Raw genomic sequence first — 25,122 nt, forward strand, 5'->3', positions numbered from 1 at the left:
CAATAGGATGGTTTAATAAACGAGGGGAGTACCATCCCTGACATCCCATCTGTGTTAATGGTGTGATGGATTTGCATGTAAGACTCGGCTCCTGAAAAGGCTGTTCAAAATATATTCCTTGTTTCTCGCGATTACGCACATGAAATTGCCCCCATCCCTAATATATATAATATATTTAAACACTCTACTTTCTCGTGCAGTCTTCGAAAAACATGTTCCCCCTACCTACCCAGTTAACAAATGTCATTAGAAACAAAGTTATTTCTCTAGCAGCCTGGGGGTTGGTGGGGTAGCCTAGTGGTTAAAGTGTTCGATTCCCCACATGGGTACAATGTGTGGTCTTTTGTCCAGGCCCCGCCACGATATGGAGGAGATATTGTTAAAATCGTAGTAAAACTTACCTCACTCACACACTAACTTAAATAGTCTTAGACAAAGGAGTGGCTATAGGTACTGCCAAACGGAGAAGCGTTTTAATTTATTTAAACGTTTCCTACACATATATCAATTCTGAAAGCTACCGACATTTTAGTCTTTGTGAGTAACGGTGGAGTGAGTGTGAGGGTTCACGTCGTTAGAAGATCATTTCAGTTATATAACACTGATGTCAAAGTGTGGAGTTCGTAGACCTCAAAAGATACTTAGTAGGCGTCCCTCGCACGTTCTGGGGGCGGTAGGGTAGCCAAGTGGTTAAAGCGTGCGCTGGTCACTCCGATTCCCCACATAGGAACAATCTGTGAAGCCCATTTTTTGGTGTCTATCGCCATGTAATCCTGGAATATTACAAGGAGTAAAACTAACTCGCATGTTCTGTGTAAACCGACTACTATAGTCGAAGGCTACTGCTCTCTCCTTCAACATATACTAGTATGCATATTTATGAGTTTTATAATAATATACATAACATGTAATATATGTATATTGTTCAATAATATTCATTCGATTGAGACACCTGTCTAAAATCATGGCCAAAGTAATTATAATGTGTTGTCCAAATTAACCATCTTCCATCCTACTTTTTAGACATCGGAGTGAGTGAGGCTGTTTAGATTAACGCACCAGCCGCTTTGAACATTATTTCAGTTATGGGGCCTTTACACAGGATAGCGACCTTCGTGCCTCAAGTGTGCGACCATAAAATTTGCCAGGTCGTCGTTGGAGGCTCACAGGAGGCAGAATGGTTGCCTAGGTCGTTCCAAGGTGGTTCACAGGAGGTTCAGACATCGCCATGGACGGCATGGTCGCTGTGAATTTTTAAAAACATGTTCAAAACAGTCGGACAAAGGTTGCCGAGGAGATTGGTTGCTCAAAGGTGGCTCAAAGGAGGCAGAAGGTTAGCATAAGCATTGCCGTTGTTGCAGAATGAGGGCACAGTGGTCGCCCAATTGTCGCCAGGTAGTTTTCCCCTTCAGTCTGGGTGATGCTTCTGCCTCCCTTGTGCCTCTTTTGGGCGACCAACGGCGTGCATTGAATGATGACTGTGGCGACCGCCATGACTCCATTCGGCGACCACGGCAACCCTTGAGACACAATGGCAATACTTCTGCCTCTTTTCTGCCTCCTTTGAGCTACCTGTAGTGCCTCCTCAGCCTGCCTATAAATAGAGGGCTTGTACCTGCAGTGTTTAGTTGTGATTGCAGACGCTGCACAACTCGAGCAGTTACTGCTGAACAACTCCTGGAGCAGTTACATAGAAACATAATTTTCTGGGTTTAGGCACCGTTGAACGTCCTGGCCAGTTTTTGATCGCTCAAAGCTGGCACAAAGGTCGCTGCCCTGTGTAAAGGGGGCTTTTACATCACAGCGTGTCAGTTGTATGTGGGAGGAAAGCCTGAAGTGATGCAGGTCTGAGACGTTTACCATTTTGGTGAAGCAATCGAGCACAAATCGAGGTACATAATCACGGTGAATTTAATATTCGAGCGCACAATAATAAGTGACGCAAGTACAGCAAAGACAAATACGATGTACACATCATGCTACTACCACGCTGATAATACAGTGCAGTAAGAGGTGGATCCGGTTAACGCATCGTAGAGTGATGACGGTCGTGACTGGTGACACAAAGCTACGAGCTCGGGTACGGATGGTGATGATGATCGGGGCAAATCTGGGTGAGGTGAAGTGGTGTACAAATCCGGACTAATAAGGGATATTTCTGATATACCATGCCACAGTTTTAACATGAATATCCCCCATTTATACACAGAATACCGACTCTGAGTGACCAATCCTTTTATTACCATCCCATTAATGTCAATACCCGTGAAGATTCGGCACTCGGCCTTCAGCAAGCCATGTTTACCTTAAAAGTGAGTGAGTTTGGGTTTACGCCGCTTTTAGCACTATTCCGGCAATATCACGGCAGGGGACACCACCAATGGGCTTCACACAATGTACCCATGTCGGGAATCGAATCTGGGTCTTCAGCGTGACAAGCGAACGCCTTATCACTAGGCTAACCCCCCTCCCCTTGCCGAAAAATTCGACTATGCCTGTCGTAAGAGGCGACTACAGAATCGGGTGGTCAGTCTCGATGACTTGGTTGATGCATGTCACCGTATCCCAATTGCGTAGATCGATGCTCATGATGTCAGTCACCAGATTATCTTGTCAAGACTCGATTAATAACAGACCGCCGTCATATAGATGGAATACTGCTGAGTGCGGCGTTAACCAACAATCAAACTATCAATATCTAACGCCAGGTATTGTGACAAGTACCATCATTAAAGTCTTTTGGAATGAGCGGCAGGGACTGATCCACCTGCCTTCCGTACTCCAGGCAGACGTTCAATCCTTGACCACGTGGCGGTCCCTACCCTACACAGCGAATTGTCTGAACCTAGAGCTCTGAGCCAAAAGAGTAGGCAGCCTGACAACTAATACGCTGTCAGTGTCAGCGCAGTTCGAGAGCTAATATGAATCACACGTCCATAATGTAAGTGAACGACATATTATGTCATCGTTCCAGAATGTACCAATTAACAACAAGAACACAATACACAGTTACGAAAAGATACAAATATGTTTTATTACAATCTATATACAATGGCAAGGACATTGATCGTAAAACAAGTGCACAAATGTGAAAATATTTCACACACCCGAATCATCAAAAATTGGTCAACATTGCCACAAGAATGGGATTAACTACGTCTGCGAATCCCATGATCATATTGAATGCCTATACACACGTATTTACAAAGACCTAGGGTAAATCATCTGCCTAGCATATTATAATCTAACAATACCTATAAGGTTGTCATGACATTTAACAAGTGCAAAGTATACGTACCTACAAAAATATAAAATATGCTCCGACGGAACTGGGGAATAAGCCGCTTTTAACATTATTCCAGTCATGTCGCGGAGCTTAATGTGGGAGGAAAAGCCCGAAGTGATGCAGGTCTCAGACCCTTACCACTTCGGTGAAACACACGAGTACGGGTATGGTGCTGACAAACCTAGAAACATAATCGGGGCGAACCGGGATTCGAACCCACAATCATAGGTTTCTGGCGTGCCCAAGGGACGCAACTCTGCACAGAGAATCGCGGCGCCTTCGATGACTGGGCCACCCTTGCCACCACTTCAGTTTAGAGGATATAGTAGATGGTTTGATTGGAGGTGGTCACGTCCAATAGTGGATGACAAATACCCGACTAACCAAACATTATAGGCGATATGCGAAGTTAATATTGATACAAAGATTGAGTGCGTGAATTGGTCTTAAGGACGCTTTGAACAGTATTCAAGTTATATAACAGGGGGTCAGTTTAATTTGGGAGGAAACCCCGAAGTGATGCAGGTCTCAGACGTTTACCACCTCGGTGAAACCCCATGAGCACGGGTATGGGACTGGCAAACCTAGAAACAAAATCGGGGCGAAAAGGGGATTCAAACCCACAATCATAGGTTCCTGGCGTGCCCAAGGGCCGATACTCTGCACAGTGAATTGCTGCTCTTAGACAACCCGTATCTTTATTGAAACAAATATTTCTCACTAGATGAGCCTTCGATATGGGGTAACATTGGCAGCTCTTGTACATACCGGTATGCTTGCCTTCGTAATTCCTTTACAACACATCAACGTAATAATCATATGCATACGAGAACATTTGAAATACCGTGTAGCATTTGCACAGTACAAAAATCGAGCTGTTTCTAGAAATTAAACTTGACCATATTATTTACTTTCAATCACTTACAAATAATCCGCGAAATTGGTGGAATAATTAGGGTTAGTCATCAGCACAGGGGTTAACTCCACAGCAACGTAAAACGTTTACTGACTTTAACCCTTATGTGATAACCTGCGTGGAAGCTCTAATAGTAGGGTACGACGTCAATCATGTACATAATTGTGTGATTTGGTCATAAAGTAATTATGGACATATGGAACCGTTATGGATTAGGTAAAAAACTCATGCAAAAAACGATAAACGTGAAATAAAATGACTTTTCTATTAAAAGATGATTATGATAAGGCCACGTTAAATGTTTGTGGTTCAATTTCTCCACCCGACCCGGAACTCATGCCGAACATTTATAAGTTGGTTATTAGATGATAATTTCCCACCCAAGTCTGATTTTTAAGTTGTTACAGATAGTACCAAATCGAGAAATTTAATGAGAACGATATCTTTTTCGTGACTAAAGTGTGCCCATTTCTTCCAGTATATTAAACGAGTATTGTAAAGGACGAAATGTATGATATGTAGTCTTTACAAAATAAAAAATTTAAAAAACTTTACAGATTAAAAACAATTGCCTATACTACTGCAAGACTAAGATATGAATTTTATGAATTTGTGTTTTTAACATGCGTATTCATTCCCTAACATATACAATTGTATTGAATAAAATACAACCAGATTGATATCACTGTTCTCAACAGCACAAACACCCAGGAAGGAACCAGCTCTCCTTGCTTTAAAAATAATTCTCCTCTTCACGTTTGAATTGTCTTTTACCGAATTTCCGTGTGTCATTCTTTGAAAGCTTTGTTTTAAATCAAGTCTCTTATGTCGTGATGATTTCAATATTTCCTGTCGCGACCTGGGGGCATGTAACCTGAAACAAAGAAAACAGCATTGAGAAGGTGGAACACTATCACCCATGTCACCATCTACCGCCAGAACAAGTAAATGTTTCAATTGTTCAACATCTAAATTTGTGAATGGAACAAAAGTTTAGAAACGCTTTAAACTAGTAAAACTTGTTAATTTAAGATAAGAAAATTATTAATTATTCCTCTGAAAATTACAGTAGTGCATCTGTAGATATCCATTGTGGCACTTCAAAGTATCACAATATCTGTGGAACCTTTGGTGGGGTTCGGTTTTTCAAACACTTTCGCTTCAGTGATAATGATTTTACAAACGCATGAGTTGGTGTTGGGGTTTGATGATCGTAAATAATTAAACTCAGTGTGAGTAAGTGAGTTGGGTTTAACGCCGCTTTTAACAGTATTCCAGTTATATCGCGGCGTGTCAGCTTAATGTGGGAGGAAAGCCCGAAGTGATGCAGGTCTCAGACGTTTACCACTTCGGTGAAACCCTTGAGCACGGGTATGGTGCTGACAAACCTAGAAACATAATCGGGGCGAACCGGGATTCGAACCCACAATCATAGGTTTCTGGCGTGCCCAAGGGACGCAAATCTGCACAGCGAATCGCGGCGCCTTAGACGACTGGGCCACCCGTGCCCCCAATTATACTCAGAGTCATTTTACACTATTCTATGAGATACAAATATATGTACATTTTTTTGTTTTACAAAAAGACCCCGTGCTTAGGATAATTTGGATATATGCAACTGGTCATTTTAACCGGTCCATAACTGAACTATGATATTCTCATAACCGATGGAGTGAATGAGTGCGTGGGTTGATTTACCTCGCTATCAAAAATAGTCCAGCAGTCAACAATTATGATGACATTTTGAACAATTAATCACGCTATTGCTGTTGCAGTTGATTCAGAGCCCGGAATTCTCTGACCATTCTGAACTGGTATTTAAACATTTACATGTAGCGTAGATCCCTCACACTAATCCATAAACAGCTCAATAAGTTTGGTAACATTCATGAACTTAGGCCCTGTGTCGTTTGTTTGTTTGTTGTTTAACGCCGCACTCAGCAATATTCCAGCTATATGACGGCGGTCTGTAAATAATCGAGTCTGGACCAGACAATCCAGTGATTGATATCATGAGCATCGATCCACGCAACTGGGATACGATGACATGCATCAACAAAGTCAGCGAGCCTTACCACCCGATCCCGTTAGTCGCCTTTCACGGCAAGCATGGGTTGCTGAAGACCTATTCTACTTATATGGACGTGATACATCAGTCATATGGTTTTAAGTCAGGAAAAATCAGACGATTCTGTTAATTATGTATGTAGAATCAATCTGGCCGAATAGGGCGAGTTGATTCTATATAAGGAATCAACTAATTCTCATGAATTCTCCATTACATAAATTTTGCACGATCACAAATCACATTTCAACGGTCACTTTCATGATCTGATAAGCGATGCTCTGGTTGGTCGGATGAAAGGTCGTTCTGACATAACCGGCAATGGGATGTCTTCATATCTTTGACATGAGTCTTAGCCACTGGTTGCGCTACGATCGAGCCCGGGAATTCCAGCCAAGTTCGGCAAGGGTTGAAACTGGACTTTTATAGTCAGATAACTCTCTGGCCTCGGGACATGCCAGAGATGGGTTTCATACAAGTACCCATGTGGGAATTCGAATAGGGGTTTCGTCGTGCCTGGCGAACGCTTTAACCATTAAACTAGCCTACCACCCCCTGAAAAAGTATATGCTACGGTTAAGATAGTATGTGAGGGTACGCATTTCATAAACTTTAAGGAGATTATGTTCTTCAGTGATTCCGCTAAAGGGAGATAACCGGCCTCACCTGGCTGTGTGATATTCATCCCAGCTGCTGGATACCTGGCTCTCATGTACGCTGATTCCCGCGCCCTTTTCTTCTTCATAAAACAACAGGCAATGATGATGGAAACGATGACGATGAATACAGCCGCAAGACAACAACCGATGATCAAACCAGCCCTGCAGACAGAAATCATGATCAGTTCTATTTCTCGCCTCGACTCATCCCACGGTTCAGATATATTGATGATCAATAATAAAAGTTTGTTTGTTTGTTGTTTAACGCCGCACTAAGCAATGTTCCAGCTATATGACGGCGGTCTGTAAAAAGGGAGTCTGGACCAGACAGTCCAGTGACTGGCATCATGAGCATCGATCCACGCAATTGGGATACGATGACATGCATCAACCAAGTCAGCGAGCCTGACCACCCGATCCCGTTAGTCGCCTCTTACGACAAGTATAGTCACCCTTTACAGCAAGTATGGGTTGTTGAAGACCTATTCTAACCCGGATCTTTACGGGTACATGCTCAATTCAATCAGAGTAGTATAGACCTGCCTTGCCCCCTTCCATCTGTCTGCTATCTACAGCATGCACACGATGGAAGGAAACTTACGTGGCTTGATTTTGTTTTTGTTTGCTTGTTGTTTAACGTCGCGGTTAGCTATTTGGCAGCAGCCTGTCAATAATCAAGTCTAGACCAGACAATCCAGTGATTGGGGCACGAGGGCACCCATCAAACATGGCACTGAGCCGACCATGCAATCAATTAAGTCGCCTCGTACGACCACCCTAGATGCTGGGGATCAAATCTAAACCGAAATTCCAGTGGGAATCGTTTCAGTAAGGAGGGATTAAACAGCAACATATGTTTGAGCCCAAAAATTCAGATCGGTAGATCAAAATAATGAAAAAGATAGTAAACTTTCAAATGTCATTTTTTTCAAATTTGTTTCGCGATTCGACATAATGAGTATTGAATTTTTTAGATAAATTTGCAACGTCTTAATTGCATTATTCAAAATATTTTATTGATACTGATAGAGACAGTGAATGAGTTGGGTTGTTTTAACAATTTCTTAATTCTGGTCTGTGGAATAAAAATAAAACACACAGCTTTTTCTTTTTTTCACACCACACTCGTGGCGGTGGGTTTTACCAAAGTGGTAAACATCTGAGACCTGCATCACATCGAGGTTTCCACCATCAAGCTGGAACGTCGTATCACAGCTGGAATAATGTTAAAAGGGGCGTGAAACCCCTCACTCGCCCCGTGAAGATCCGGGATAGAATAGGTCTTCAGCAACCCATGCTTACTGTAAAAGGCAACTATGCTTGTCATGAAAGGCGACTAACGGGATCGGGTGGTCAAGCTGGCTGACTTGATTGATATATGTCATCGAATCCCAATTGCCTGGATCGGTGTTCATGATATCAATCACTGGATTGCCTGGTCCAGACTCGATTATTTACAGACCGCCGTCATATAGCGGTAATATTGCTGAGTGCGGCGTTAAACAGAAAACTAACCAGCCCAACTCATTTACACACTCACTCACTCGCTCACTGAGATTGTGACTTACTCGCTACAGCAGTGTCGGTTCCAGGAGTCTCCACAGCATCCCACCAGACACTCCAGGTACTCGGGCTGCTGGTCGAACAGGTTCCGGTAGTACGCACAACGCCAGCACAACGACTCTAGCAACACACAACAGTATACAAAATGATCACACAATGCCATTTAGAAAGTGGTCAAATGTAACAAATGTTATGTTTGGAATAACACTTTCCCGAGAAAGTACAGATTCTCGTACTTGTTTAGGTTGAGTCCCATCAAGGACTCGAACCCACATTGCCAGAGTGAGGCACCACACAAAGTCAGCGATCTAACCCACTCAGCCACCGAGGCTCAGTCCGACAACTGGTAGTCTAGATCACGTACTTTGTGTAACCCTCAGTGGCTGAGTCGGTTACATCGCTGACGAAGAATGTGTTATCCCAAATATAACATTTGTTACAGTATACACTACATCATCAACATCATCAACGGCATCGACACAACCGCCACCGTCATCGTCATGTCATGACTAAATGTCATGTCAGCTAACAATTCCCGACCTAATGTGAACAGATATATAACAACTACTCCATCATCATCATCTTCATCTTCATCATTAACAAGTATCATAGTAGTCTTTGACATTGAAAATATCGTCGTCTATATTTATATCATTGTCAATTATCATCAAATTTGTCGTTATCATCGAAAATATACTCATCGTTGTCTACATTCACAATGCCAATCTGTCATCACCAAAGATGTTATCGTCACAATACCGTCTTCGACATATACATCATCGTCAATATTGTGATCATTATTATTATCCTCATCAACGTCATATTCTTTATCATCAACATCATCATCAAATCGATGATTATAGACTAAGCAGTATGATCACCACTATCATAGCATTACTGTAACGTTAATATTGTCAAAAATGAATTGTTATCATTGATGTGGCTATTCGTTCTCATCGTCGACACGTCTTACACTATCACTGTAAACATGGTAAACACATAGGTCCTTATTACTGGTTCGTAGACAGTCCTATTGTATACAATGAAAATGAACTTCTTTTTAATGATTCAACCTCTGTACATGTCGTGTGTGCAAACATTCTCCACATCAACACAGGGACAACACGGCTATCCTTCGTGCTATAAATAGATCTATGACGTTGCTACAAACAATTCAAAAATATCGGGAAGGAATCTACCATTCTACCTGCAATAATACACTGTGTATGCCGTTTTATCTATATGTGTATACACAAACATCTATTGTTAAACATATACAGCACATGCTCATGCTCATAGCTACATTCTCATAGCGCTAGGTTTGCATATCAACATTCCTCCATTTTATTGCTATCAAATTGGGGACGAATTTGGGTCAGATCTCTCTCTCAGGTGTGCTGTGTCGTGAAGCCAGAATTCAAACACACATGTATATAAATGCGATGTCTCCCTCGCATAATCTCCCACCTACACTAGAAGGTAAATAATAAGATCGATACATACTGATTGATATTTCCGAGAAGCCAAACCCCCGATTCCCCACAGCGTGATACAGCGCTAAATACCTGAGTCGTGTTTGCGCTTCCGCCTGTAGATAATTTCCGACTGATGAACTCAGAATAAGGGTTTTTGAGTTTTGATATAATGTTTTAAACACCGATAACACTACTGTACCCCGGTTGAAGGCGTATTCAAGTTATACAACGAGACTTACCTGTAATCACAGACAGGAAGACCAACAACGACACAGCGAAGGACGCCATTTTTCTCGGTCACACTTGAGTGGGTACGAGACACCTGTATGGCGTTACATAGAGGTACAGGTAGCGAGTGTAACCTCGTTATACCGCAATGTCATGTCACGCGGTCAGTTTTGAATAATGTTGTCACATGTGACCTTAGAGGTCCGTTATGTTTTTGTACGCTGGGATTGATTATCTTGGCGTTACATAAGACACTGGATTTAAGTCAAAAGTTCAGCGATATAAACATGTAATATGACTCATCCACAACAATGCTACTATTGTTGCTATTTTATAGCATTACTTTCAAAGTCACCAAGTGATATCCGGATATCTATCCATTCATTGTCGTTCGTTCATCATTTAATTAGTCATTGTTTTCTTTCGTCCACTCGCTTTAAATTCCATTTCTTTGTTTATTATTATACGGTAAAATATCTCTGTGTCGAACCTACGGTTGTCCCGAAGTATAAGCTTGGCCCCTGTATATTCCTTCTTTACTCATCATTTAACCTCTGATGTTTCGAATCGGATGTTTCGAAATTACTGTTCTCTCGAAGTCATTTTGTAGACCCAGGAAACATTTACTCTCATAAGTCGACCTCGCCTTGACTCCGTCGTCACTGTTCATATGCAATTGATGAGGATCTTTAATAAACGTTTGTTTGTTTGTTTGTTTGTTTTTTTAACGCACTCAGCAATATTCCAGCTTTATGACGCTGAAGACCTATTGTAACCCGGATATTCACGGGTCCAATAATAAAAATAATGTTGGTCATTTTTTATTTTTTATCGTTGTTTGTTTATCGCAAATGTTTCGTATTATTCACTCTTCATGCCAACCGGTACATGTATCCAAAATTAATTCCTTGGTTGTGTCGAACCTCGGATAACGCGACGTATTTGTTTATCTACCATTTACTCACGCTTTCCACCATTTGTCTAATTATAACTAGGATATTGTTTCTATTTTTTGCTGTACTGATTCGATCGACTGGAAGCAAAATTAAAACCACAATATGAAGAGTGCGTGAGTGAGTATGGTTTTACACGCTTTTAGCAATATTCCAGCAATATCACGGCGGGGGACAATATGAAGATAAATAGGTTAAATTTAGTTTATGTTAGTGGCCCGACCTCTCCATCCTATCAGATAAAAACAAACCACTAATAAAAATATCATACAAAATAGAAGTATTTTTCATTTCTAGATTAATAAATGATTACATGCATTGTATGTTGTCTCTGAATATTGCGCAACCTCCAATAGATTTGACAAACCATTCTCAGAAGTGTATAGGTATATATGGTACTTTAAATATAAAGTAAACATCAGATGTTTTAAACAGTGTCACCATTTTTCACAAAACTGCTACACAGATTTGTATTTTATTATTTCTGTAGCAAACGATCGATAAATAAAAATAATTACCAACATCTATTTGTCTCTTAGAACAGAGACGTTTTTCGAAATATGCCTATTTTTACCCAACAGTGAATGGGTAGCCGGTAGGATGAGATAGTAATGACTGTTAACCTTCTAGTGGCTTACAGGAAGCTTGTGGGTTGTATACTCCCCAGGGAGATGAAATTGAATGTCGAGTGCACAGTGACCCATTGTCCGGGGTTCTAATGTAGCGTCTTGAGCTCCATTGAGGGTGTGCATTTTAAACATTATTATTCAATACTATTTGCGCACAGCATTATTCATATAAGTATTATTTTCAATTTGGTAGTGATCTTCTGCTACCATCTTCCTCAGAGAAAACGGGTGGACGTGGAACGGGGGGGGGGGGGGGGGGGGGGGGTCGGGTAGCCTAGTGGTTAAAGTGTTCGCTCGTCACGGCGAAGACCCGGGTTCGATTCCCGACATAAGTACAATGTGTGAAGCCCATTTCTGGTGTCCCCCCGCCGTGATATTGCTGGAATATTGCTAAAAGCGGCGTAAAACCATATTCACTCACTCACTCACTCGTGTCTGGGCCAGGCAAGTGCTTGATAGTATGATCGCTGATCCACACCGTCTGCGTACGATGACACACCAAGGAACATGCCAAGGAATCTCTACAGTGAGACAAGCCTTGACTACTTTGGGCCTATTCTTCTCCGAAGTATCTACCAGCAGACAGACCTGTGAAGATCCGGGGTAGAATAGTTCTTCAGGAACCCATGCTTGCCATAAAAGGCGACTATGCTTCTCTTAAGAGGCGACTAATGGAATCCGGTGGTCAGGCACGCTGACTTGGTTGACTGATGCATGTCATTTTATCCCAATTTCGTGGATCGATGCTCATGATGTCAATATTAATGACTGGATTGTCTGATCCAGACTAGATTATTTACAGACCGCCGTCATATAGCTGGAATATTGTTGAGTGCGGGGTTAAACAATAAACAAACAACAGAAACTAGCAGACAAGCGTGATGTATTTGGGACATATTCTGTTCCGGAATCTCTACTGTGGGGAACGGGCCTATACTGCTTCTGATGAGTTACAGGAGACCTTTACACAAGGACATCGCGTGTTAGAGGGCCATCCGCGTTTATCAACGGTAACCCATCGCGTTTTCATGGAACATTAACAGCCAATGCCTTGCCTATTACGTGGAAATCACAACCCTAAATTCGGAGCGACTGTCCTTCCAGCGACATCACTTCAACTGAGTCGACACTGGATTAGACCCTGCAGTCGTACACATGTTAACCCCGTGACACCTTGCTGCAGTGACAGCCACGAACTCTCTGGTCACTTTATTACCAAGCATACACTAAATATAGTAGACTAGCTGCAGGAAATACACCATCTGTCAGCTGATAGGAATTATACATAAGTAATTACAATGATAGTCATGGTAGGGCGCCATAAAACGAACAAGGAGTGTCTCATCTACATAATCAGATAATTGATGGCTACTTTAAGTTCAGTGCTTTTATCGATAAAGAAATTACTACAGTAAACTACGGTTATAACGAACTTAAAGGGACTACTAATTTTAGTTCGTTATAACCGCAGTTCATTATAAGCATATATACAGCGTAACTACAGCAAATTGTCGGGACATACAAAGTGAGTTCGTTATATCCGTCAGTTCGTTATAACCGTAGTTTACTGTATTTAATTGTGATCCTTTTAATACGGATGTCTTTATACCATTATTCATAAAGTATAGATAATGACTATCCTTGATTTAGATTCTTCAGTGCTTTTATCGATAAAGAAATTACTACAGTAAACTACGGTTATAACGAACTTAAAGGGACTACTAATTTTAGTTCGTTATAACCGCAGTTCATTATAAGCATATATACAGCATAACTACAACAAAATGTCGGGACATACAAAGTGAGTTCGTTATATCCGTCAGTTCGTTATAAACGTAGTTTACTGTATTTAATTGTGATCCTTTTAATACGGATGTCTTTATACCATTATTCACAAAGTATAGATAATGATTCTTCTTACTCTGCCCTTTAATTAAACTATATGAATATTGACTATTCTGCAATAAGAATTTCTTTAATCTTTTATTTTTCATGCAAATTGTGTTAGTGGCGGGTGCTACCGGTAGGGCAGGACATACTTACCCTTTTTGCGAACACCTGGTGTTGTCACTGATTTTCAGTGTCCATACATATATTTTTCACCCTCATCTTGCCATTTACACCCAATGGAAACTGTTTCGTTGAAAACTGGGACTTAGTCACTATTATTTATCTGGCTTTGACGTTTTATACTTTGTGTGACTCTTTTCCTATACGTATTATGTTTATATCATTGCACTGTTCATGAGAACGACCAATTAGGGCCCGACCATTTGATATTCGTGAAAAAAATAAGTTGTCCCCGAAAATTCTCCCCCAAAATAATTATGCTTCATTAGATTGTTGCAAGGCATATTTTAGAAAAATAAAATTAGCTCATAAATGTTATTACAAAAATATCTGGATTTGCAGCTGTCATTCTTTTTTTTATTATTATTATTATTATTATTATTATTATTATTATTATTATTAATAACCACAGATCATAACTTCCTTAATAAGGATATCTTTATGCCATTGTCATACTTTGACAATAGTTATTTTGCAATATGGCACTTTTGAAGTTACGCTTCTCAAAGACGACACAGTGGTTCTCTCCTTATAGATCAAGGGTTACATTAAAAATATATGAACTTAAAACGAAGGGCAAATGATTCTCAATTAAAGGAAATCCTTGTGACTTGACGATGCGTAATCACAGCACACTGAAACCAGTTCGGAAACCCCTGCTTTTGATTGGCAGTAACAGTATTCTCTCCGCGCCGGCCAATCCCAACCTGTTGTTTACAACCCGGTTTGTAAAATGTTGATCAAGCGCTCTCCCCTCAGGTAATGTGAAGTGTATGTACATAAATGTCACGGTGGGGCTCGCTGGGACAGACAGAGCGTCAGGTGAGGCGGCAACATGGACTACCTTCCTATATTACTACTAGCTATAAGTAGCGTTCTGGAGCTTGGTAAGTTCTTAGTATAATTCACTTTTAATTAACTCGAGTACAAGATAGATTATAATTTTAAGCAGACAGAATATGAAATATGTTTTTTTAACAAAGTCGTGTGAAGTTTCACATGAACTTTATTCCCCTGGAGCTCACTGGGTACTAAATATAATCCATAAAATTTAAAGCGAGTACAAGACAGGTTCTCAATTTACGCTGATAAATTTGAAATATGTTTTCTAAAAAAAGATGTCGGGACGTTTCATATAAAATTCAATTTTCATTTTGGTGTGAACTGCGCACAATCTACAGATTTGTGCTATGTCATGGTATAGAAAATATTATTTGTCTATTAATATGACACATACCGACGCATTTCATATTTAAGAAATAAAACCGGACAACCAACGTTTTTAAACTGTTATGAACTTATGCTCGTAACGCCTTTAAATTCCATAAGGTGTTATTTTGTTAAATGCCAAAAGACATTACTTACGCAACTATGTGACAGCATTGAACACTCGTAGAAACCTTACTTTAAAATGTCCTTTACAGTTTCGGGTTTAAATCGTTACAATCTTCCACTTGCATAAGTCACCATAATATTCCGCGATAAGATGGTCGGTGCTATCGTTATCGTGTTAATAGATGCCTGGGCATGACACAAGGTAGATATAAATAGGTGAGGTTGCCACACGGCGTTCGGGGCAGGTAGGGCGAAGAGCCTGGGGCCAGAGTTGATGTGAGTTGATTTACAACCATCTCGCCGCCATGTCTCTTGTTGTTGAAGTCTCACGGGTGTTGATCATCAGCCCATGGGACCCAACAAGGCACACGCGTTTTAAACAAGATTTCACATTTTGAAAATACTAAATCTTAGCCGCTTTGTAATATACAACGTTTGGCGCTGTAGTTAACACGTTAAAATTAAAAATCTAATTAACCTACCTACCTACCTACCTACCTACCTACCTACCTACCTACCTACCTACCTGTCCTACCTGTCTGTCTGTCTGTCTGTCTGTCTGTCTGTCCAACCATCCATCTATTTTATTTATTTATATATCTATTGTCTCACTTACTCTGTCAATCACGGTTTAGTCACTCATTGATATTTATTTTCATTAATAATTTTGTATAACGGGCGTGTCATTATGATGCGGTATTAAACCAAAATACACAAATACACGACTTTTGTCAATCTGTCGCAAAATAATTGAAATGAACTGACGACTTCATACACAAACATTATAATTTCCACCGTAACACACGGGCACTGGGTCAACCAAATCCGTTATCTAATTCATCCCCAAATGGTACATTCAACGTCATTATGTCGGTGACTATAATACCTCCATGGCCAGGACAAACAGGTCACATGATGTCATCCTGGGGACATCCGCTCCACTCGGCTGGTCGCTCAGGCTTGTACGAGCATCGTATAACAATAGGTCATATCTGACCACTGACCAGTGGAATGTGTGTTAGGTCATCGTGTATACGACCTTCCGAACCCTGACTAATTTCAAAGACCTGCTGAACGGTCAAAGATAAGGGAAAGATAAGAGCAAGGGAAGAGAGAATACGAGGGGTGGGGGATGGAGGGTGCGGGGGTTTTATGGGGTGGGGTGTGAGGAATAGGGGGCAGGTTGCACGCACACGCCAAAAAAAAATAGAAACGTTGTTTAAAAACCTATTGATCAATAATTGTTAGAGTGACAGTTGGTTAAGAACCGCTACTGAATAAATATTTGAACAACTGACCAGTGTAATGTAGGGTAGAAGTTCGTTCATAAGAGATAATGAAATTGAGCAGCATTCATAACAACAAAACAGTGAAATATAACGAAGGGCGTCGTTGATAAGAACCATCAAAGAACTTTATATAGAACGGAGCATCATTAATAAGATATACAGGAAAGCGCAATATTATAGCACCTTATGATTAAGTACGAGAGCAGCTGAACTGTGCTGAATAGGTTAGAGCATCGTTTATACGACCCTACCAGCAAACACAAAGTACGATCTCTGAGAATGTGGGGATTAGACACAGCAGGTATACAAACAGTCACAACGGCGACTTAAACGTAGACAGCTATTTCTGGTGAGTTCCCCCTGGGTCGCCTTTGATAGTGACATTTAGATTGAAGCCAGGGAGTACCGGCCAAGTCTCGGTGTGCAAGGGGCACAAACAACAGGAATACTTCACATAATGCGGCGACCCACCTGCTGGCTCATTCAGTTAGGGTAATGACGTACTTAGTGGCCGGGACAACAGTAATAAAAAAATGTTTTCAAAACGGAAATAGGGTGAACAGTTGTTTTTTCAGGGTTGCATACGGGTGAGAGAGAGAGAGAGAGAGACACAGAGACACAGAGAGAGAGAGAGAGAGAGAGAGACAGAGAGAGAGACAGAGACATAGAGAGAGAGAGACAGACATAGAGAGAGAGAGAGAGAGAGAGAGAGAGAGAGAGAGAGAGAGGAGGGAAGAAGAAAAACAGTGATAGAAAGAATGAGATAAATTCGTTTGGGAGACGGGCGTCAACAGAGGGATAAAAAAGAGCGCGAGAGAAATAGAAAGATGGAGAGACAGACAGGAAAGGAGAGACTATGAGGGATACCACCAGCTCATGCCACTTGGTCATCAACATATTCTCCAGATTAACTGGAACTGAAATGCAACAGAGGGTTGACAGTGTCCATGTCGGCTTTGTTTTTAGATAAGCTGGCGAAATTTGGGACGCATTTTGAATTAAAAATCCCCGATGATGTATGTAGTTAGGTCTGATTCTCCACAAATAGATATGTAGAGTTCACATAGTTCAGTATATATCATTATTCAGAGTCTTTTGTAGTTTGTTTTTTTTATCCCGGGGATGAATCAATAAATGCCAGATGAAAGCAAGATTATAAATGTACCATGGGTTTCATTTTGTCCCAATTGGTAAACGGAATTTCACGATTTATATGTTTTTTTGTCTAAAAACACATTTTTCTACAACGTTTAGTGAATGTCTTTCTGGAGATCACAAAAGTCACGTGACATAGACCTGATCAGTATCTTGAAGTGGCGTACGGCTTCTGTACGTTCTCAACACAATGGATGTCACACACAGAATACTCTTCGAATGTTATTTATAATATGCTGCATAATAATTGCTACACTACGCTGAGTCTATTAAACATTTCATTCACACAAGCTATGGAATCACGAACCATTACAAATTCTAGAAAATAGCACTTTGTAAAAGTGAGTTGGGTTTTGGATGCTTTGATCGTATATCGGTTGTTGTCACAGCCCGTCAGCTCCATGTGGAACAAACCCAAAGCCTCAAGGGTGTAGACTTTGGCCACTTTGATAAAAAACAACACCAGCACGGGTGTGGTCCTGGTCATGACAAACTAATGATCATTATCAAACATAATCATGTATTCGAACCCGTGGTCAGCGGATCCTCCAACAGGTAAGGGCCGCAATTCTGCACCCATGCATTTTTTTAGACTAAAATTAAACATTTATTAAAATAATACCACTAAAGCAAAATACACGCATGCACACAGACCACAGACACACGCGCACGTCGGACGAACACACGCACTCACGCACTGGCATTATATATAGCCTAGATCTCTTCACATGAGAATGGGGGCGGTCGGGTAGCCTAGTGGTTAAAGCGTTCGCTCGTCACGCCGAAGACCCGGGTTCGATTCCCGACATGGGTACAATGTGTGAAGCCCATTTCTTGTGTCCCCGCCGTGATATTGCAGGAATATTGCTAAAAGCGGCGTAAAACCATACTCACTCACTCAAATGAGAACAGTCTATTATGCGCTTATGTGGCCTATTTACTGATGTGAGACAATCTTGTAATTAAACGTAATGCTGAAAACCTGGTTTGATCCCCAGCATGATCAAATATAAAGACCACCTCAGTGGTCAAGTGGACGGAGCGTCTGCTCGGAGAATTGGAAGCTGGGGGTTCGATCTCTGGCTGGTCATACCAACATACGTTAACCAATGGTACTTGTTGTTACCCTGCCTGGCGCTTGGCATTAAGGGGCTAAAACAAGGACTGGTCGGCTCGGAGTCAGTATACTTTGTCTGAGTGTGTATTCATGTTAAACTGCTGAATAGTATCTCAGTAGGTTAGCAATATAGAGTCCGGACAAGTACAAACAGCCACACACACACGAACATAGGTTAGTGCATTAATCTTGAGGCCCGTGAAGACCCGGGGTCTTCAGCAACCCACGCTTTCTTTAAAAGGCGACTATGCTTGTCCTAAAAGGCGACTAAAGGGATCGGGTGGTCAGACTCGCTGACTTTGTTGATGCATGTCATCGATCCCAATTGCATGGATCGATGCTCATGTTGTCAATCACTGGATTGTCTGGTCCAGACTCGATTATTTACAGACCGCCGTCATATAGCTGGAAATTGCTGAGTGCAGCTTTAAACAACACACAAACAAACAAACAAAGCATTAATCTTGAACAGGACATTAAACCCATATCTCCTCACATCAAATGTAAAAATACCATCATCATAAGAAGGCCCTCACTTATGTAGTCGGACGTTATAATTAGTGACCAGGGTCCCGTTGCACAAAACAATTTTAGCGCTACGAGCCCATGTTAAAGTATGGGAGTTACGATCACCTTAGCGCTAAGATAGCTTTGTGTAACGGGGCCCAGGTACTGTGACGTACGACTTCTATGTTAATATCGTTCCAGCAGTTTCTGGTGACCTGTGCCCATTCCACGCCTTTGACGACATATTCGGGAGCAGCATCAAGTTTAAGTACTGTCGTCATGGATGCTGCGGTGACGTCAGCAAGAACGTGTGTTGTCCGTCACTCCCGTAAGTATTTCAAATGTAAGATTTCACAATACATTCTTCAGGTTTCCCGAATATCCCAATTAACGAAGTATTTTTTTCAAGGTAGATTTAATATCATCCTCGTGTCTATTTTATATTTATTTACTGTTTTTTCAATGAACTCTCCAACCCAGAGCTCCATGCGACCAGCATAGTACCTCTGCCAAAGGCCAGCGCCATGTGGAGATTCGTCACATCTTACACATTCCATTCAAGATATTGCAAATGTTCTTCATCCGTTTCATTTTGGACAAGTCTACATATCTAGATAAACATATATCATAGAATGGTTAACATTCATTGAGCAAATATCCTAAATCGTGAAAGACTATTTCCATTTGCGTAGTTATCCTATGTTTGCATTGGTTGTACGGCTCCACGTGCTGTCATCGAATCCCTACGGAGAGCTAGCGATACGGTCACTTTGATGTGTAAATATTTATTTTCATCGAACTCACTGTCGCATTTGTCCTTTCTATTCTCATTTCTGAAAAAGCGCGTTTGTTTACAAACAAGAGAAAAGTCAAGTCACGTGATATGCAAATTAGCACGTGGCAGTGGTTTTATGCTAAGTCACCAATGCGCCGGAGTGTGTTTTCTATGTAAACTTAGGTTTCCTGTAGATTTAACCGCGCGCAAATGAATTTGGAACCAAACGCGCAGCGTGCGATTTCACATGTTAAATTTACCGCAGTTAAAACTACAGGTAACATGTTGAAAACACGGTATGTTTATCTCCATTCTACCATAGCTAAATAAAGCGCGAACTCTTTGGTGTTAGCAAATATACTGAGTGAAGCGGCATGGGTTGAGTCCAGTGTTTTGAGTGGGTTGTCGATCTTAAAACAAAATATGGCACTGTACATGCCCAAGCAGTTTGTTTACACCCTAATACTTCACGCGAACATAGATCTGGCAGTAAAAGCATATACGCACGGCAACGTCGTAAGCTAACATGGAGTGGATATCCTTAAAGAAAAATAAGCAAGCTTTGCAAAGTTTTCGTTCTACACCGCGCGTCACCATTATGACCTTATATTGCTCATTGTGACGCAAACGAAATTACGTCACAGTCGTATATAGAAAGGCGCCAAATTCCAAGCTCTCTGTTGTCCCCAAAACTTAAAAACAACATTCTCTTTGTAGATTTCTATTCTATTTATTGCCATACATCCTATGAATATTGCAATAACCGCAATTTTGCATTTCGTCACCTGTAATTGTAAATATAATTATTTAAATAAGCCTACCGACAATGACTGAAAAATAGATAGTAAGAAATTACATTATTCTATGAATTTTAGCTCCCACGGTTTAGCGGCCGTCAAACCAGCTGTTTCAAGCAGAGTTTTTTTTATTGTGATTTAATAGCCTCTGATTAACCAATCAGTATCGAGTATTTTACAAATTCATGGTAGAATTTAGATCATATCAAATGTAACAACACTCAGCGATGAAAGTTTCAAACTACGAAATTTGCCGGGAAGTTTTATACTTTTATCGACAAGTGTTGTTATTTTGTATATCAAAAAACACGAAGGCGAAATTCTATTTATCATCCAAAATGATGCTTCCAACCCTTTTCAATTTCCCAACAGTAATAACCAGTGTATTGAATGTACACTGTACAGCTAGCCAGCGTCATTGACAGAGTTATTTGTGTCGTCATTTGATTGTGATGCTATGGTAACGGATGATGTCACAATGGCCAGCAAGGTTTGCGATGCAATGTCATTGCAGCGATACCTCCCTGGTGATACCATTTGATTTCACTCAAGCGATATCCAAGTAGAAGCCATTTTTGGATGATAATTTCCATACGTGTTGACGTGTTAACAGAATCGTACAGACGGCCGAGTTTCCGGACTAATAGGTCCTGACCAATGAGTTGTTACCATTTAACATGTTTTTGTTTTCCACTTCTGATCCTGTCTTTATACAATGGCATGTGTGTAGTCTGGAGCTGGTGATTGGCTGCGTGGCAGGGGCTGTCGTTATCATCGTTGTCGTCGTCGTGTTGACGTGCTGCTTCTGTGCCAGATCGCAAGCCAGGTCTCGTCACGTCCTCCGCACTACAGTACTGACGCCGACAGTTTTCCATACCGGTAAGATTACAAATAGTATCGGCATACACTTACAGCGATAACCGCGTTAATCCGAACGGACAGTTTAAACTAAATCGTCCGGATTAACGAATCATGCCTAGTTATTAGAGAATAACCTACGAGCTCAGAGGAATAACGGATTATCTGCCCCGAGTAAAGGTGTTAATCCCTAGCCTTTGGCGAGGAACTTACAACATTCATTCACGAGGGACAGTTAATCCGGAATTCCGCGTTTCGAGCAGGTTATTCTATATTACTCAACTCTTTAATACTGACATTTTTACAGAGAAAATGGAAAAACAGAATCTATAACATTTCTGTGTAGCAGATTTGTGTTGTATTTTCATTTATTTATTATTAATTGTAACTTTAATTTAAGGCAGTATTTTATATCTGATTACGCAGTATATGGTTACTATGATGCTGTATTTTAAGTAAGATACCACACAAGTAACGGGGCATTCGGGATACTCAGCACGGACGTTATTTGTACGAATGTCCCGTTACTTGTGCGGTATCCTTTACGGAGCTTGGCATACCTGTAGATGTTTCCTATGATAGAGGTCCGGAATGCTGGGGTTTCCGAATTAACGAGGTCCAGGGGCTTCACTGTACATCAACACATCAAACTCTGCTCAATTCCCTATATCTGAGATGCATGCACAGGTAGAATTCGTTACCACTTTGGTGAAGTTTCACAATCAGGGTAAATATGGGACTCGTGCCTACGATCGCCGCGAATAGCTGCAAGATTGATGACACGACGTTAGGCTATCATTACTCACTCACTCACTCACTCACTCACTCACTCACTCACTCACTCGTGCCAACGATCAGGGAATCCTCTGCTCTGCGATGGGCTTCAGATCACTGGGTCCAGCTATCCCTTTATGGCAGTAACGAGTTGTGTTAAATTAATATAAACTTTATAACGTTCTATGAAGGTCATACTTTATATATCAAACTATGATTATATAAAAAACATCAATGAGTAGCCTGGAAAATAGTTCAATTGGCATCAGTTTTCCTTTAACTAGACAGAACAAATCGGACCCTCATTTCAACTTATATACGTGAGTAAGTATGGTTTTACGCCTCTTTTAGCAATATTCCAGCATCACGGCGGGTCAACTTATATAAAAAAAACAATTTGGATAAAATATTCTGTTTAACATAAGAAAAAGTAAAGATGTATTCACCCGCAGGATGTTGCCCTAAAATGTCGAACCAAAGAATAAGGAAGTTGTTATTCTTAAAAGGATTCATGTAAACATGACATATTCTTCCCTTCCAGATTCCGCGAATCCTGGCCTGACTCCGGACATGCCCGATGTTTGCCGACCTCCTCCATATGACGTGGTCACGTTGGAGCTTGACAAACCGCCATCGTACGAGGAAATCATGCGCAGTTCCCCCGAATATGAGGAAAACTCCGCGCATGCGAAGTAAAACCGGAACTTGTGCCAATATATACATATATGTTATGACCTGCCTATACAATCCGAACATACTCATCCCTCCGAGTGACAGGGACATACATGAGAATCTTGACACCTGGTAGCGTAAATATACCCACCAGACAAACCTACTGACCATATAAGGTGTGCAATGCTTATGATTGCGTTACGTCAAAATGACGTCATCCATGGCTTGGGTTGACAACGCTACCGCCATCGTAAACGTTCATTCTAGTCATTCTCCACAATACTCGGATATAATTAGGATATAGTTGGGCCATCATCATTTTATCGACAGGAGAGTAGCAATCACTGACCGCATCGGTTTTGATCCGGAGAGAAAGGTTTCGTTTAGAAATGTTGCAGTTCGCAGAGCAATGTTTAACACATTTGTTTTGGTATCTTAGAACAGAAACCACATACAGATATATGGTCTCTGCTCAGAAAGAATATAATGATTTGTTTGCGGATTACTTCTCTCTTGCTTTTGTTTGTGACGACCTTCCGTAAACTTTCGACAACAATCCTGTTTCATGTTGAAAGTATCCTTGATATTTTAGGACACAACTTGCGCAGGAGTCTTTGGGGCAACCACTCTACATGCAGTGTTTTGTCCCTTTGATGCTCATAATAAGGGTGGGTTCGAATCCATTATTTATGTAATAAATCGAAACGCCTGCTACACTTTCTTGCTCTGATTCATCTTTGATGACCCAAAGTAATTGTTAATATATACGGTTATGTACCCCTTCATAAATGAAGGACATTGGCAGTTTTATTGTAGGTTAACGGTTCTCAGTTGTACTCCTCTGCTCCGGAGAAGTAATGGCAGGCTCAAGTTTAACATTATGGTACATGTAGTTTAAGTGCTGAGATCGTTAAGTGGACCTGGGCCCCAACAGAGGGTGGCTCGATTCGCTGTGCAGATTGACGCTCCTTATGCATGTCAGAAACGTATAATTGTGGGTTCGAATCCCTGTTTGACATTATTAAGGTTTCTCAGCGCCATAACAGTGCTCGTGCGTTTCATCAAAATGGTATTTGTCTAAGACCTGCATCACCTCGTGCTTTTTCCCCACATCAAGCTAACACGCCGTCATAACTGCATTTCTATTCAAAGTTGCGTTTAAACAACTCATTCACTCACTCACTCAAGAAAGGGATTGTTATGTGACTGAAGAATAATGCTGAAAAAGTGATCATCGGTTTGGTTACCCTGAATCAGGTTGTTTTCATTTTATTTTTCTTGCCAAAATCATTTCATTCCACAGATTTCAATAATTCAAAAAGGCAGCCAAATATCTCCGAAATGGCATTTTGAAGAAGAATACTCTGAAGGACATACCAGCTGTTCTACAATTCAACGTCGGCAAACAAACTCGACCCCGTTGCTTTGTTGTATCATAGTAACTCAATGATTTGTATCATAATTCTTCACTCACTCACTCACTGAGTAACGGGGAAACAATGGGGGGGGGGGGGGAGGTCACGGGCGGCCCAGTCGTCTAAGGCGCGGCGATTCGCTGTGCAGAGTTGCGTCCCTTGGGCACGCCAGAAACCTATGATTGTGGGTTCGAATCCCGGTTCGCCCCGATTATGTTTCTAGGTTTGGGTTTCACCGAAGTGGTAAACGTCTGAGACCTGTATCACTTCGGGCTTTCCTCCCACATTAAGCAGACACGCCGCGATATAACTGAAATAAAGTTAAAAGCGGCGTAAAACCCAACTCACTGACTCACTCACTCACTTAAACACGGACAGGAAACAGGTACACTTCACACGTTATTTAATTATTTCACATATCTTTCTTAAGTCAACGTTTTAAGGGTTTTTGTGAGCAAATCCGTAATCGTGATGATTGCGATTGGAAACATGGCATCAATGATTTTCATTTTGGAAGTTTTGGTTTTATCACCTTCTCATTATGATACAGCAGAGATGGAACTATTCGGAGGGTGTGTGTCACA

At 41.1% G+C, this 25,122-nt stretch overlaps 3 protein-coding genes across 4 annotated transcripts in view; 2 read left to right on the plus strand and 1 right to left on the minus strand.

The window, feature by feature from the left end:
* The window catches only part of LOC139445167 (receptor-type tyrosine-protein phosphatase epsilon-like), a 187,023-nt gene that overhangs the window by 151,863 nt on the left and 10,038 nt on the right, over positions 1-25,122 (plus strand). The gene's annotated exons all lie outside the window — the stretch shown is intronic.
* Positions 3,015-10,271, minus strand: LOC139445957 (uncharacterized). Its single transcript, XM_071227206.1, has 4 exons — positions 10,204-10,271; positions 8,495-8,609; positions 6,934-7,088; positions 3,015-5,076 (listed from the first exon to the last, which is right to left on the minus strand). The coding sequence occupies exons 1-4, from the start codon at positions 10,250-10,252 to the stop codon at positions 5,042-5,044; spliced, it is 354 nt and encodes a 117-aa protein (XP_071083307.1). The 5' UTR covers positions 10,253-10,271; the 3' UTR covers positions 3,015-5,041.
* Positions 14,674-23,455, plus strand: LOC139446723 (uncharacterized). 2 transcript variants are annotated; one of them, XM_071228019.1, is made up of 4 exons: positions 14,674-14,731; positions 19,449-19,575; positions 21,550-21,698; positions 22,993-23,455. In XM_071228019.1, exons 1-4 carry the CDS (start codon positions 14,680-14,682, stop codon positions 23,145-23,147), a joined length of 483 nt encoding a protein of 160 aa, XP_071084120.1. In that variant the 5' UTR covers positions 14,674-14,679; the 3' UTR covers positions 23,148-23,455. The 2 variants fall into 2 exon arrangements, with proteins under 2 accessions (XP_071084120.1, XP_071084121.1); XM_071228020.1 differs by having other exon boundaries at positions 14,678-14,731; positions 19,452-19,575.

This window comes from Haliotis cracherodii, unplaced genomic scaffold (assembly GCF_022045235.1).
Source record: "Haliotis cracherodii isolate W230 unplaced genomic scaffold, xgHalCrac1.p SCAF_6, whole genome shotgun sequence".
NCBI lineage: Eukaryota > Metazoa > Mollusca > Gastropoda > Lepetellida > Haliotidae > Haliotis > Haliotis cracherodii.